Here is a 16,054-nt window from a genome sequence, read left to right on the forward strand (position 1 = left end):
TGTGAAAACAATGTCTTACATTTAGTAGGTACCTAATAAATAATAATCAATAAATAATAAAGAAGTATTGCACTGATTTTGTGGAAGCCCAAGATGAACTCTCATTCTCCGGGGCCTCTCTCCAGGTGGCTTTTCATCATTGGGTATCTTGCCTGAGATTTGCTGCATAGCCATCGGCGATCAAGAGGAGAGTATCCGTCAGGACATTCCTCCGTGCATAAGCACTTACTGATTAAGCTTCTGCTGCCTCCCATTTACGGATGACCCACTGGCCAAGCAGGTCACACGGCCCAGTCTGGAGTCAGTGTGGGAGGGGATAAGATAAGAGTGTGAATACTGGAAGGTGGTTCATTGAAAGCCACCAACGTCAAGGCCTCCTCCAAGCCTGGTTCCTGTCTCTAGCCACATGCGGAGCCGTTACTCTTTGTCCTTCAAGAGCTGAACCCAGTTCATGTCTTCCTGCTTCCACATAGAGTCCAGGACCTACGGTGGCTTTGGTCTGATTACCACTTTGCATTTTAGTTCTGTTTCTGATACACAGAAATGTTTGTTCTTTTTTAAATCACAGCTATAACATTTTGATTTTTCTCATATCTCTTTTTCTTTTTGAAGCAGGGTGAGGAGTGGATAGTCTCAAGATGTTCGCTGAAAATATTCTTTTGGCTGCAAGCAAGTCTGGCTCAACATCAAGTCCATTTTCCTCAGTAAGATCCTCGACCAGTTTGCTTCAACCTTTGCTGGAAATGCCCCCCTTGTCCTGTCTGAACCCTTCCCCTCCTCACCCCTGCATAACTGCACGGTGGGGTGCGCTGCACAGTCAGCGCCTCTCTACCTTGCTTTTGGAATGATCTTGATCCCAACGGTTGCATGAGCATTTTTTACTTCTGTGCTAAATGCTGGCAGCTAGAAATACTCTTTCCCTCTGAACTCCCAGGGTTTTTCTTGTATTTCTTTTACATTGCTTACCACTTCCTACCCTTTCTCACGGGTATTTACGTACACCTTAGCTCCGTCTTGGTTCCTTGGGTGTAAAGCTCATGCCACAATTTCCCTGCCTTGTGTCTTGTATATAAAAAGTAGGCTCTCAGTACAAATGTGTAGCCTTCCCACTCCAAAATTATCCAAGGGAGCTTGGAGCTGAATTTACAAAGAGCTGGATTTCGAGGGAAGGTGATGTCGGCATTTACTTTATACCTTCTCCATTTATAGGTCATTTTGTACTACAGCTGGTACTGACTGCCCTCATATTTTACTGAGTGTAATCAGAATACACTGCATGTAAGTACTTTAATTTTAGTAGTTTCTAAGAAAATTCTCTAAAAGCATACCTTGATTCCATACATTTAGGCAGCACACTATGATTAGAATTGTCCCTAGTTTTATAGCTTAATCCTGATGCTACAACTTTGCTTTGACTTTTAGAAAGTAGCCTTAAATTTTAACTGACTATAAATGGAGTCTCATACCCACATGAGATTGTGAGCCATGTGCAGAATTATGATTTATTTACCTTTAATGCTCAGTGCCTAGGTCAGAGACAGGAGCGTGATGAATGAATTTCAATGTTTTCAGACTGCCAGAACCTATACACTTCATTGGAAACGCCTGCAGTTTTCTCAGCCCTCTCCCCCACCACAGAGATGCAGCAACAGTGTGCCTTTATTAATTATTTATAAAGGTCAGCCTATTCTATAGTACTTAAAACACAAAGAACCTTTCGAGGCAAGTGGATTACTTTTTACTGTTGGAAAAAGGTATATAAAAGCTAGGAAGGATTAAAAAAACTTTTAAAACATAGAGACTATGTTTAATATTCCTTGTATTCCCCACAAAGCCTTTTACAGAGTCAGCACTCAGTAAATGTCTGATGATAAAGGTAGAAAATATTCTGTTTTGAAAAAAGATCACAACTCTTTTGAAGGAGTATTGGTATTGGAATCTTAGAATTTCAAATGGGTGTTGTGATTAGAACTATGGCCCTGGCAAACCAGGGGATCAAGAAATGGGCTTATTATACTTTCCAGGGTCTCTGCCCATGCCCTGTGTCTTAAAACTTATTGCAAAAATGAAAAGGAGACCAAAGCAATGCTGTAGCATCTGGTATGTTGGTGCTATCTGTGCAACCAACTGCGACTTATTAAGCTTGAATAAGTATCCTTGACCCTTCATTATCTTTATTCTCTGATGCTTCAGTATTAACCCAGTGCAGCATATCTACTCCTACTTGACTTAAATAACTTTAACTCATTAAAGTTAACTCATTGATACACTTCAAATCCTACAACCAAAATGCTCTTTGAATTATATCGTTGAACTGTAATTTTTTAAAAAGATTTATTTATTTAGTTTTAGATGGACGGAGGGAGAGAAGGAGAGAGAGAGAGAGAGAAAGAGAAGGGGCAAAGGGAGAGAGTCTTCAAGCAGACTCCCCCCAAGTGAGGAGCCACACGCTGGGCTCAATCCCACAACTCATGAGATCAAGACCTGAACTGAAACCAAGAGTCAGACGCTTAATGGACTGAGCCACCCAGGCACCCCTGAACTGTAATTTTTATGTGGTACACTCCATCAAATATTTTCAATACATTTTATTGGGTATATAATGTGTTTGTACTGAGACTGTATTGATATTGGATTTTAAAAATTCAGGGGCGCCTGGGTGGTACAGCGGTTAAGCGTCTGCCTTCGGCTCAGGGCGTGATCCCGGCGTTATGGGATCGAGCCCCACATCAGGCTCTTCCGCTATGAGCCTGCTTCTTCCTCTCCCACTCCCCCTGCTTGTGTTCCCTCTCTCGCTGGCTGTCTCTATCTCTGTCAAATAAATAAATAAAATCTTTTAAAAAATTCATTAATACAACTAAAACTTATTCAATGTCTGTTACCAGGAACAAACCTTGCCTCAGCTTACTATCTGGCCGGGAGGGCAGACACTTAACAAGCAAATTCAATTGCCAGTTTTCAGAAAGAAGTCCGTGTGAGATCCCAAGAAGACCCATCTTCGAGGTTCAGGTTGAGGGGGACGGGAGCTGGCAGCCAGGAAAACAACTTGAATATCACCCGATAACTGCTATACCAGCATATGGCCAAAGTACTATCAAAATTCAAGAGGGAGGATTTAATTCCGTCTGGAAGCTTGGGGAGGGCATCAGAAAGCTGAAATTTTCAGGGGATGAATAGGCTTTCTACAGGCTTAAAAGGGGTGCCAGTGATAATGCTCAGGAAGGCATCTGTTCTTGAAAGCGTACGCAGGGCAGAGCTGGGGGAACTCCAAGCACCACATGGAAGGGGTGGATGGCCATCAGACCACTCCATGGATTCATTAGCCTCCTGGCCAAGCACCATCATAGCCAGTTGAACCAGTTTTGAGTGGGAGTTGATATTTCAGGTCAGACCTCCGATTTTTTTTTCCTTCGGAGTGTAGGGTTGCCTGATAAAATACAAGATACCCAGTCAAGTTTGAATTTCAGATCAACAACGAGTAATTTTTTAGTAAAGTCTCCAATGTTTAGGACATACTTGTATAGAGAGTATTTATCTGAAATTCAAATTTTTATAAAATTTGATTTTATTTTACTCTTTATCCGTGTATTTTTATTTGCTACATCAGGAAACCCTGGCAGGGTGGTTAAGAACAAGCACGGTTCTGCTGCGGCACAGATAATCACAAACACAACGCCACCACGACCCCGGTAGCCTTCCGCCCCAAAAGTCTCCCCAGTTCGAAGCCAGAGAAAACGGGCTTCTAGAAAAGAGACGCTGTAACTAGGTAACCAAGACACTAGCCCACTCGACCTTCCGCAGAATTCAGGTTTAGAGGTGCGGTGCATCCTGGGAGTGAGTTTTCTAAGTTCAGCTTCGCTTCCAAAGGCCACCAGACTACAACTCCCAGCAGCCCTAAAGGCTCGCTGCGAGTCACGCTGGGATTTCTGACTTTACCCTGAGGAAGGCTCCTGGTAGGCTACTTGTGTCAGAAGAGAAGAGGGACGGTTTCTAGAGATTTGCGACAGTAAGAATTCATGGGAAAGGTTAAACCAAGGATTACTACTTTCGATGCAGAGAAAACAAGTCTCCGCGAACATTGCGAAAACCTATGCCTACGCGCACTGACGTTACATCCCGCGCTGAAGGGTGGGGACTGAGCGGCGCTCCTGCACGTGACGCCAGCGCATCTTTGCGATTGGCCGTCTCGGGGGCGCGGCGCTCGAGCGCGGACGCCTCGGATTGGTGTTTCGGGGCAGCGGGGTGGGACTCTGTCTGCAGCCGCGGGAGGTCCGGACACTGGCGGCCATGGGACTCGCCGGTAAGTGCGCGTCTGACCCTGCGCCGGCACTCTCGGCCGCTTCCGGATGGGACTGTGCTGCACCCGTGGGAGTGTGGCCAGAGATGGAAGGGGCGAACCCGGCGAGGCTTAGAAGCTCGGAAGTCGGGGTCGAGAGCCTCCGGAGTCGAGTGGGGCTGAGGGTACGCTGGGGCGGCCGCGCTGGAGCCGGTTCCGCCGAGACTGAGGCGGGCAGGGTGAAGGGCTCCGGGACTCCCTGCCCACTGCCTGGCCATCTTCCTCCTTTTTGGCCTGGCGACCCTGCTTAACTCCAGCGGGGTCGCTGATGGAGCGGGGTCGTCCCTTCCTTGGCCCTGGCGCTCCCGGGTGACCTCTCAGTGAGTGAAGCCGGGGTATTGCCCAGGGTGTGGATGTGGGTGTGGAAGCACCGTCCTCTTGACCCAAGCCCCCGCGGGGTCTCCCTAAAGCTCCTTGGGAGCCTCTGCTGCTGACTGCCCGGGGACTCGTTGGCCATGGATGGTTGTAAATTTACGGCCATCTCGCGTTTGCCACTTAAGTGGCTGGGTGGAGACCTTGGTCAAATCGCTCAACTTGTTTGGCTTCTCATTTGTAAAGCAAGGGAGGTATTCCTGCATCTCCAAGCTTCTCGTCGTCTTTAAAATCTAAGATTCTCTGATTGTTCCGTTTGTTGAGCTTTTACGCCATAAAAATGTTAGGCGTGATAATTCGATGGAAGTAGGCAGACTCCTCACAGAACGTTTGCAGGTTAATGACAAAACTTCAGATAATTTCATGTGGTTCTTTACTCACTTTTTTTTTTATTAATCATCTTTTTAAATTGAATATAACTGGAAATTCAGGTTTAGTTGATAAACCACAGTAAGAAAATGTTACTGAAACCACGTAAAAGTACAAAACTGAAGAATTGCAGTACTTGGTTATCTTGAATCTTAATTAGTGAATTCAGATCAACAAACACTTATTGAGTATTTCTGCGAATATATTTAAAATATAGATGACTTTGTTGGCAAGAATAGGTAATTAAGAGTTTACACAGGCAGTTAACTTTGCATTTCCTGAGTTTGCAGGTGAAATCAGAAACTCAGACCTTTAGGATGGCTTTCCAGAGGTGTGGAAATTCCGTCTGTAAATCTGAGGAAGATTTCCACTAGCTTTCCAAGACACTCTTTAGCTTTAAAAGTAAGAATCTCTGATAGTACTGAATATTGAGTGGGGATTTTGTGCTGATGAGGCTCTAGAGGGCTCCTGAGAGCAATATTTCCTACTTGAGATGGAGAAAATGGCCCCAGATCCAGTCCATCTCGAATTGAACCCGTATCTTTAGACTTCAAACCAAAGAGAAGGACACTTCTGGAAGAAAGGCCTACGTAACTGAAAGAAAGGTTAAGAGAATGAAAGCAGTTTATTGCCATCCTTGAAGAAGGAAGAGGAAAACGTAGATGGATGTCTGCAGCATGTGCTGTAGGCAGTACTTGAAAAAGCTACTGTCAAAAAGACACTTCTAGCTCCAGGAATTTTTTAGTATAAGCCACAAAGTGAATAGCAAGATTGTATGAGATTCGTTGCATCAGTGGCTAAGCTCTAGAGCAGGGTTGGCAAACTTTTTCTGGAAAGAGCCATATATTTAATTATTGGAATGAACTGGTTTGTTAGCATAGCACAGTCTTCTATACTGTGATGTAACAAACTAATTTTTTACAATGACATGTAGCAGTATTTTTAAAGCAAAATTAAAATGTAAGGGTATTGTGAAATCTAGTTTTGTTGTATAGCACAGAGTAAGTACTAAGCAAGTAAATGTCAGATGAGTAATTTCATTATAATGCTTGTGTTTTATTTCTATGGGGAAAGCTAGCAAATTTACATTAGCATAAAACAGTGTTTATATCTGGATTTGGAAAGTGTAATGTATTTTGTCTCTGAGTTGAGATCTTGTTTTATACTCTCTTTCAGGTACTAGACGACACATTACTGAGTTGCTCTAAGGACAAATGCCTAAACCATCTCAGCATGGCGTCTAGAGGAGGAGGTGGGCATGGCCAGCCTCCCTCAGCTGTGCGCTCCCGTGTTAGCCCTGGAAGTCTCTCGACATGTAGGACCCATACCCATAATATATGCATGGTGTCGGACTTTTTCTATCCTAACATGGGAGGCGTGGAAAGCCACATTTACCAGCTCTCTCAGTGCCTGATTGAAAGAGGGCACAAAGTCATAATTGTCACCCATGCTTATGGAGATCGGAAAGGCATCCGTTACCTCACTAATGGCCTCAAAGTCTATTACTTGCCTCTGAAAGTCATGTACAACCAATCTACAGCCACGACCCTCTTTCACAGTCTGCCATTGCTCAGGTACATATTTGTTCGGGAGAGAGTCACGATAATCCATTCACATAGTTCTTTTTCTGCCATGGCCCATGATGCCCTCTTCCACGCCAAGACAATGGGGCTCCAGACAGTCTTCACGGACCATTCCCTTTTTGGATTTGCTGATGTCAGCTCGGTGCTTACAAACAAGCTTCTAACTGTGTCTCTTTGTGACACAAACCACATAATTTGTGTCTCTTATACTAGTAAGGAAAACACTGTGCTAAGAGCAGCACTGAATCCTGAAATAGTGTCCGTCATTCCTAATGCTGTAGATCCTACTGACTTCACTCCAGACCCATTTAGAAGGCATGATAGTATAATAACTATTGTTGTTGTCAGCAGACTTGTTTACAGAAAAGGTAATGAAATGATAGCTACAATTGCACTGCACACTTTTTTTTTCTTGTAGAAAGCTGTTGAATACTTGAATGTAATGATTGTTTGGTTTTTCGTTTTGTTCTATGGTTTTATAACTACTTCTGCATTAAATACAGCAAAGAAAGGTCCAATATTGTCTTATACATCCAAAAAGAAATTTTTGGAACAGTGGTGAATGCTGCCCCCCCCCCGCCACTTTGATGCTTTAATAGTTACTTAAAAATAAAAACAGTAATCTGATGTTGTTTAATAGGTCAGGTCTTTTTAAAGTTAAAACAGCCCTGCATGTGTGGTAAGAAGTCAAAGGCTGAGCCCACCACATATCCCTTTCTGACGGCAAAAGTCATGTCTTTCATTGGAGGTATTTTGAAAACTCAGAAAAGCACAGGGGTGAAAACTAAAATCAGCTGTGACTGTACGATTCAGGGATGACCCTTATGAATATTCTGATCTGCAACTCTCCTGTGTTTTATGCATGTCCTCAAAGTCAATGAGCTTGTTCCACACGTGGCTGTTCTGCGGCTTGCTTAGTTCATTTAGCTGCAGACTTAGACGTTAAGAACATGTAGGCAGGTAAGTGGTGAAGGCAGAACCATTAGCCTGGAGTCTGAGCCTGGCTGCATCCCGTTGTGTGAGGACAAGCTACTTAACATCTCTGAGTCTCAGTTTTTTCATTTGTATGATTTGGGCAACAAGGGGAATCTTGTGAGGGTTCGGTGATGGTTCCCCTGAAGTACTTAGGCCAGTTAGAGTTTGATAAGTGTCTGCCGTTACCAAGGAGGATTTTTTTTTCTTAGTGCCTCTGCAGCGCTTACTGGACACCTCGATAGCATTCATAGAGCCTTGTGTACTAGAAGCCTGGAACAGTCTGGTTATTCAAAACCTAACTGGTCTTCTGGATGGTATTTGAAAACCTGTCCAGTAGTCAAAATTGTCACTTCAAGTAGGGGATTATAAAAAAGATAACATGTACCGTTCCTTAAATACTTGAATTTGCCTCAAAATGTTATTAACGTGCACTGAGTTGCCAATAATCTGACGTCAGCCTGCAGGCATTAAGAGTACTGGTCCACTGCTTGGAGCTGTGTCAACGTTCTGGCACAATCTCTTTCAAAAAGCATAATTTATACTTGCCAATTTGGGTGTTTTTTTTTTTTTTTTTTTTTAGGCGGGGTGAGGATGTAACGGTATATGAAGTTATGTACTTCTGGATTTTTAACTTGTTTTTTATTTTATACAGTGGTTTAAGATGCCCCCTAATCTGACTAGAGCTTTTTTCCGTAACTTTGCTTTGTTGAATTCTTCGAACCGTTCAGCTTAGCTTCATGGAAACTTATTCTGTCAGTTTATGTGCTGTTTAACTAAATTACCCAATGCAATAACAAGTGTAACTGGCATCAAACACGTGGACAAATGCAGCTGATGGTTGGTAAGCACGAAGCTCAGCGGTAGGATCCGTAGCGTCCCGGTGTGCTAGGGATCGGCCTGAAATCCACGCGTGGGCCTTGGTCAGTAGGCTTTATATTTGGAATAGCCTTGGTTGACCCAGCAATCCACTTAAGCGGTGGTTGGTGGGAAAACTGGTGAACTGGGTTTTCTGGGGTGAAGGCATGCTCTCGTGATGTGCTTTCATTCTTGACTCAAGAAGATGTGAATGGACCAGCATTCTCTGTTCGGAATCCCTCTTGGGATATTGGTGACGTGTTTGTTGTATCTTAGAAAATGTGCCTAGTTTGTCTTTTAATCACACAGTATACCTTCGTGAGATAGCTAGCTGAGCAAGCATATGATGCACGCATGGTCGAGGATCAGAGCAAAATGAACGATTTGTACAAAGATTAAACCTGTTACCGTTACTTCACTAGTGATGGTATTTTAACCAGCCTCAGCTGGTTAACCGCCAGCCACAGAGTGAAGGTATGGCCTGTCCTGTTCTCAATTCAGTGCTTTAACAAATATTGAACCCTCTCCATATGCCAGGCACCGTGCAAAAAGTAACATTCTCAGAAGGAACGGCCTCATCCGTAGCCCAAAAGTGAGTAGCTGTATTTATGGTCCGTTACTTATTAACTAATTAATTTCCTTAGGAGGTGTTCCTTTGGACCAGTTCTCAAAGGCCCACTGCCACGTATTGAGTGAGAGAGGATAAGTCCCAGTTCTTAGCACCCAGGTTTTCTGGCTGCCTTCCTCCCTCTTCTCTAGGGCCTGTTTTGCCCTCAGTCAGGGTTTCCCAGCGCTCCTGTGCATGTGCAGGCACACCCCACTTACTGCTGTGGTGGTAATGACAACTTCCATTTATATTCTGCAGTTGGTAAAGCCTGTGCATGGTACAGTACCTCACTTGACCCTCCCAACAACTGTAGGGTAGATGTTATCTGCATGTAACAGACAAAGAAACTGAGTCTCAGGGTAAGTAACTCGCTCAGGTTACACAGTAAGTATCAGAGATGACAAACATGAGTTCAGCTCTTGAGTTAAAGGTCTCCTGTTCCCCTCACCTCTGGCCCAGCCTCTAGGTATATGTAGATTGATTAGATTTGTTAAAATATTGTTAGCTTTAAAAGCAGTTTGAATTAACGGTTTTTCTTTGTCCATTTTGTATGACCATGGCGATTAAAAGCCCTTTTGTATGTTCCATCGTGTTAGACTCTTCTTAGAGGCAGGAGAGTCTCTTTTATTGTTTGGGAAAAACCTTTTATTCTTAGAATAATATTATAGATCATTGATAATATTAATCAGTTCACTTCTTATAAGGCAACTGTCAGGATTAAATGACACAATGCACTTAAGGGACATAGACTGATGTAAGTAACCACTCAGTAAATGTTACTTGTTATCAGCAGTACGATTATTAATCAGTATGTGTTGCATTTTTCATTTGAAGAATGGGTTCTTAACCTTTGTATTAGAAGGGAGAAGGAAAGGAAAGAAAGAAAGTGAACGAATGACATGAAGCTAAATGTTAAAAGTCATTAAGCCACCTTCTGGTTTATGTAGAAATCCAGTTGATGGATTTGGTAATTGTCTCAAAACAAAGATAGCTATGATTTTAATGAGATGCCTTCATAATTCAGAAAAGCTGCATGTGAATTTATGTTTTGCTAATGCAATCATATTTTGAAAATACTGGCGGAGTTTACTTAAATCCTACTTTGAATTATTTAATAAATATAACCCCGTATAAATGATTTCTCCGACCATCTTTTTTTAATAATTGATCAGCCTGTATTTGGGAAGATTGATAGAAAAGTACAATTCTTATGTATGCGCGTCTATATGTATGCATTTCTTAAAATAATAAACTTGAACTGGGTTATTTTACATTCACTTTTACTTTTGAATGTGTCCAATTTATAGTTGTTAATGACCTAAATTCCCAAATAGTGTCAACATTGCTGTCACGTTGGATAGCCACTTTCAGACTGGTAGGGCATGGTTTATGTTACAGCTTTCTATCACCTGAGGTTGTATTTACCTATTATAAGAAAAGTGTTTCATTAAAGAAGCAGGAACCAAGATGCACCCTCTTGTTCTCTGGACTGTAACGGTCTGGCAGTTGAGGTCCTGCCAACTTCATTTACTCTCATTAAGTGTGGGCTACGGCAGGTTTGGACGGACTGCTCTTATATTTGGCTAACACTGTCGTGATCCTTACAAGATCCTCTGTGCAAACTGCCTTCTCCACAAAGCCAAGGCTGCAGTTATACTTTGTTACTTAGCCCTTTCCTGTGGTGGGAAGTGGAACACAGACTGGTAGAAATTTTGTAGCTGAAAGAGACCTTGGACTTCAGGTACATCTGATCTCTTCATTTTCTGTATCAGAAAACTTGCCCACGAGCAAAGAGCTTGCTCATGAAATGGCTGGGACAAGACCTAGATCTCCAGTCAGCTGTCCGGCTCTGTAGAAAAATGTTAACTACCTCAAATACCGTTTTTAGAAGTAGGTGATGCGTAAACACAAGTGGATAACTTAAAGAATGTTATGTTAGAATGAAACAGGATAGGCCACGTATTGGGTAACAATGGATATCCCTGTATGTATCTTTAAGAATTGCAACTTTTGGGAGACCCCTGGTAGTTTGGCCATTCCACCTTCCCAGGGAAGGTTTGAGAGTTTCTCTACTTAAGGAGGGCATAACTAATCCTTTTCAAAGTGAGTGGTTTCTCAGTTCTGATGAATTTTTTTTAAGTTTAAATGTTAATATTTCCAACATTCAACTTTATATTTTCAGGGACTGATTTGCTTAGTGGTATAATACCTGAACTCTGTCAGAAATATCCAGATTTAAATTTCATAATTGGAGGAGAGGGACCTAAGAGAATCATTTTGGAAGAAGTACGAGAACGGTACCAGCTACATGACAGGTATTGATGGATTCTGTATTGTCTTGGGTGAGAAAATATGTTACCTAAATTCAGTTTTGGTTACTTGTGTCTGTTAAGCGGTCTGCTTCTCCTACGTGTGCTTGATGTAAAATGTAAAAATGCCTATTTTTTTAAAAAAATGTGTATAAAATGGGAAACCTTAGTTTTAAAAAATCACAACTTAATTTTTTTTTGTTTTTTTTGTGCGTACACACACACACACACACACACACAACCACCACTTTGGAAATGTTTGTACATTTTCAAGCCTTGCTGAGTTGTGTGTGATTTAAATAGCATGGCCCAAATCATGTAAATTGTCCTGCACATACAGATTCAAATACTTCTCTTTCTCAGTAACTTAGAAGGATGTTTGCTGTGAAGCATCAATTTAAAAGGGGCCTTTTTCTGTTTAGAAATGACTCTTTAATATCTACTTACCAAAGTATATTAATATTTTTATTAAATGCCAACTAATTTTCCAGAAGATGAGATTTGTATGCATGACAAAACTTAGAAATATTTTAGCTGTATGAGTTTTAACCAAATAGCTTCAAAAGACTCTTGTAGATCAGAATTTGGGGATATTTATCTTTCGTGGTGGAAAACATTAGAATACCAGCAATAATCTAAGTATAACATGAATAACACACTTGGCTTCTAAGTGATATTTCTTTTCTAGCATGATTTTCACTCCCTTCTTTTTTTCTTTCATTTCAAAAATCAGAGTGCGTCTCTTGGGAGCCTTAGAACACAAAGATGTTAGAAATGTCTTAGTTCAAGGACATATTTTTCTTAATACTTCCCTTACCGAAGCATTCTGCATGGCAATTGTGGAAGCAGCCAGTTGTGGTTTACAGGTAAAAACCTTTGAGGGCTTACATTGTTGGGGTTCCTGTACTTGTATTTTGAAAAATTAGCAGATGCGTTCTGTAATGACTTTTAATTTGTTGGTTTTGCCGATTTTCCTGAGATACGTATTATGGTGTATTGTATATTCTTTTTCTCTTTTTAAGGTTGTAAGTACCAGGGTTGGTGGAATTCCTGAAGTACTTCCAGAAAATCTTATCATTCTGTGTGAGCCTTCTGTCAAGTCCTTGTGCGAGGGTTTGGAAAAGGCGATTTACCAGCTGAAGTCAGGAGCATTGCCGGCTCCGGAAAGTATCCATAACGTAGTAAAGACTTTCTACACCTGGAGGAATGTTGCGGAAAGAACTGAAAAAGTATGTCATGTGCTAAGCAAAGGGTATTTGAAGATTGTGTCTAAATTCTTGGCGTTTCATGTACACGTTTGCTTTTTCTTGTATAGGTTTATTCTTTCTGTTGCTTAAGTTTAAGAAATCTCTTCGAATGAAAAGAAATGCACTGTGTACTATTTTTGGGATATGCTAGGCTGAGTTTCTAGTCAACTCGATGCGTTTGACATCTGAAAATAGCAGTAATGCCATCTAGACCTTTCATTAAAGTGGGCGTAAGAAAGTTACCGAATTTTCTAGAAGTCACAACTGCTAAAGGCCAAACTGGTATTAAAATCTGCTCTTAGACATTTCTTGAGGCTGTTTTTAATTCTAAAGCATGTCGGTCTATTAGAAAATACATGGTTTTGCTTAGTCCGATGGCGGCAACTTTAAAACTTGCAAACGTTTAATTCAGGCTACTCCCAAAACTCTTGCGTCACCTTGGCTAAGTACCGTGATTTTCTATGAGAAGAGGATTTTTGCATCCCTGGCTGACTGAGAACATAGTAAGTTAGAATTCAGGATGCAAGTGACAAATGTTGGAAATACCATAAATAAAAAGCGGCGATAGAGAATTTGTAGTTGCTCTTTTAATTCTACCTGTTCCGCACAGGTCGTTTTGATCCTTTTCAGCTCCTCCTCTGTAGTTTAACTATGCTATTTAGAAAATTGATGAAGAAATTAAATTGGAGTTCACGCTGGAAACATACTTTGTCAACTGTTCTAATTCACCAGTCGCAGCATAATTCGAACTGAAATGTATTCCAGATGTTTTGAGGGTAGAAGAGCTAGCTGGAAACAGCCTGTACCTCTCGTGAGGCCAGTGGCCTGTAGAGCTCGCACTGCATGTCCCAGCCTTGCTGAGTTCCAAAGGAGATGGCTCACAGGTCCGCTGCGTGACAGTGACCACAAGTCATGCTCGAATGCAGTCGAAACCGATAAATGCTGGCCTCGTTTATGTGTTCGAACTAAGTATGTTTACGGATCTTTGTTTTTAAAATATTTCTGAGTTTTGTGCTTAGCAGTGCTTCAAAACAGCAAGCCACCTGCTACCAGTTCTCAGCAGTAAACGTTTTGTTTGCCAAAAGCGTTTGACCTATGCCATCTACTAAAATGTCCCCCATCTTTTTCCCCTTCCTTTTATTTGGAGTCCATGAAATGGTTCTGTATAGTCTCACCATCCATGCTCAGCAACACGGCCTCACGTGGCTGTGGAAAGAAGAGCCTCTCTGTACCCAGAAGCGCACTAGATTAGAGCTCTCTGATGGTGGTTGATGTCTGCCAGCTAGCCGAGAGAGGTGCTCAACCGAGTCAAGGAATCTTAGAAGGCCAGTCCTGCTTCAGGAAGTCACTGCTGAATTAAATGTGGCCTCGACAGAGGTGACCCGAAAAGCGGTTCCAACTTCTCAGGACTTTGGAATTCTTGTAGTTGGTTAAAATTGATGGTGATCCCCTAGGGGATAGGAGCCCTGGCATATTCGTCTTTGTGTGATGCGGTGTCTAGCCCAGAGTTTTGTCCAGAGTCAATCAGCACTCCATAAGTGTTGAATCGCATGGCAATAATTACTTTAATTTCATTAATCACATCCTTACTAAAACAACAACAACGAAATGTAAGCGACTCCCGTTTGCATCTATAAAACCTTCCTGGTCCGTGCAGGTCGTTGTTTATTGTGGGTCAGAGCGCTCACTCTCGGCCTCTCTCCCGCCAGGTGTACGACCGCGTGGCAGGAGAAGCTGTGTTACCAATGGACAAACGACTGGACAGACTCATCTCTCACTGTGGCCCAGTAACAGGCTGCATTTTTGCTTTGTTGGCTGTATTCAACTTTCTCTTCCTCCTTTTCCTGAGATGGATGACTCCAGATTCTGTCATCGATGTCGCAATAGATGCCACAGGGCCAAAGGGCGCCTGGACTCATCAATATCCTTACAGTAAAAAAAGGGGCGAGAATAATGAGATGTCTAAACCCAGGTAGAAGAAAGCCTGGATTGTAAGGTTTTACACATTTGTAATAATTCCAGTAAGACGATTGAAAATAACCTTGCTTTTTTCCTTTTTTTAAAAAAAGTTTATTTAGTAAGTTATGCTACCTCTATATCATTCAATGTTTTATTTTGAGGAAAGATAAAAACTTATGCAATTCCTGAGTGTAGAAACTCCTTGCACTTACTTAAGATTTCGGAGAGAACATTGAAGCCACTCAGGTATGAAATTTTTCAGACTACTGAAATCCCTCTAACAGAGATGTTTTAAAATTATATTTTGGGAGCTTTGGGTGCTGAAGGGCCAAATGTTTTCTGGGCATTTTTTGGCCAATTTTAAATGTTCTACCATTACTTAGACATTCACCAAATGTTTACAGGTTTTCTTTCGGGAAGTACAACAACGATATGAACTATTTTTGAGTCCTGTTCATACCCATTTTAGTCATTGAAGTCACGTTCTTAGACATTTATTTGGTACGCCCAGTGTTACAGATCATCAGGTTTCTTGAGCAAAATGGTCCATCAGTTATGAGCATGTTTTAAGCACCTACTGTCTATTGAACTAGACACTTCCTGCTGTTCGGGGCCAGGGGCGCATTCAGATGCTCTTTGTTTATCACTCGGATGGCTCACTTCATTGTAGTCACAGTTGACAAAATGGGGAAATATCTAACATGCCAAAAATGCTCACGCTTTCAATGCCAGGAAAAAATGGTCGGCAGGTTCCAATTCCTTCTTCGATCTTGTATGCATTCTCCTAGGTAGAGCCTTTGTCTTAATTTGTGTTTATGAAGAAACTCTTTGCTTCTGAAATACTAGGGACCGATATCACTGTTGATGATAGTGCAGAGAAACCCTCCACGTCTTCCCGTGCATCATCGAGTCCTCTGTAAATGCCTTCGTGTTTTCCGAGCAGAACGTACGAGGTGTGCCATCCCCAAATCAGCTGCTACCCTCCTCTACCTTGGATAGAAGTCACTTCCCTTCACTTGTGGCCTAGCTGATATCTGAGAAGTATTGTCAGTGTGCAGAAGTCTTCACCCCAGAATATTTTATTTATAGCAAATTGAGTCTGAAAATTGTAGGAACACAGTCTCTTTGTGGATGTCTGTTGTTAACTGTAATCGTTGTTGCCCAGAGCCATGGGTTTTTAAACCCCAAATTATCCACATGGTGTGTCTTATTAACTCCTTGAACCCCTTAGAATAAGTTTTGGTGATAAAGGACTGCGAAGTCAAAGAGGCGCTTGCGGCGCACGAGGAAGGTGCTGGCGGTGTTGGGATTCTGTACAGGTTTTTTTTTAACAACACTCACAAAACTTCTTTTTTAAAAAGTATCTTAACATGCCTGTTAACCGGTTGCCACTGATATGTGAGAAATACGATTTGTGTTTTGTGCTAAAACACAAATGCAAG

General features: G+C 41.9%; 1 protein-coding gene across 4 annotated transcripts; it reads left to right on the forward strand.

Annotated features, from left to right (window-relative positions):
• The first annotated feature begins 3,882 nt into the window (after positions 1–3,882).
• PIGA (phosphatidylinositol glycan anchor biosynthesis class A) lies at positions 3,883–15,936 on the forward strand. Of its 4 annotated transcripts, none has more exons than XM_040634185.1 (6): positions 3,883–4,300; positions 6,254–7,028; positions 11,280–11,412; positions 12,140–12,272; positions 12,429–12,635; positions 14,363–15,936. In XM_040634185.1, exons 1-6 carry the CDS (start codon positions 4,091–4,093, stop codon positions 14,627–14,629), a joined length of 1,725 nt encoding a protein of 574 aa, XP_040490119.1. In that variant the 5' UTR covers positions 3,883–4,090; the 3' UTR covers positions 14,630–15,936. The 4 variants fall into 4 exon arrangements, with proteins under 4 accessions (XP_040490119.1, XP_040490129.1, XP_040490124.1 ...); XM_040634195.1 differs by having other exon boundaries at positions 3,888–4,300; positions 6,254–6,329; XM_040634190.1 differs by lacking the exon at positions 3,883–4,300 and adding an exon at positions 4,322–4,461.
• Positions 15,937–16,054: the final 118 nt, after the last annotated feature.

Source organism: Ursus maritimus, assembly GCF_017311325.1.
Source record: "Ursus maritimus isolate PB19 chromosome X unlocalized genomic scaffold, ASM1731132v1 scaffold_X1, whole genome shotgun sequence".
Classification (NCBI taxonomy): domain Eukaryota; kingdom Metazoa; phylum Chordata; class Mammalia; order Carnivora; family Ursidae; genus Ursus; species Ursus maritimus.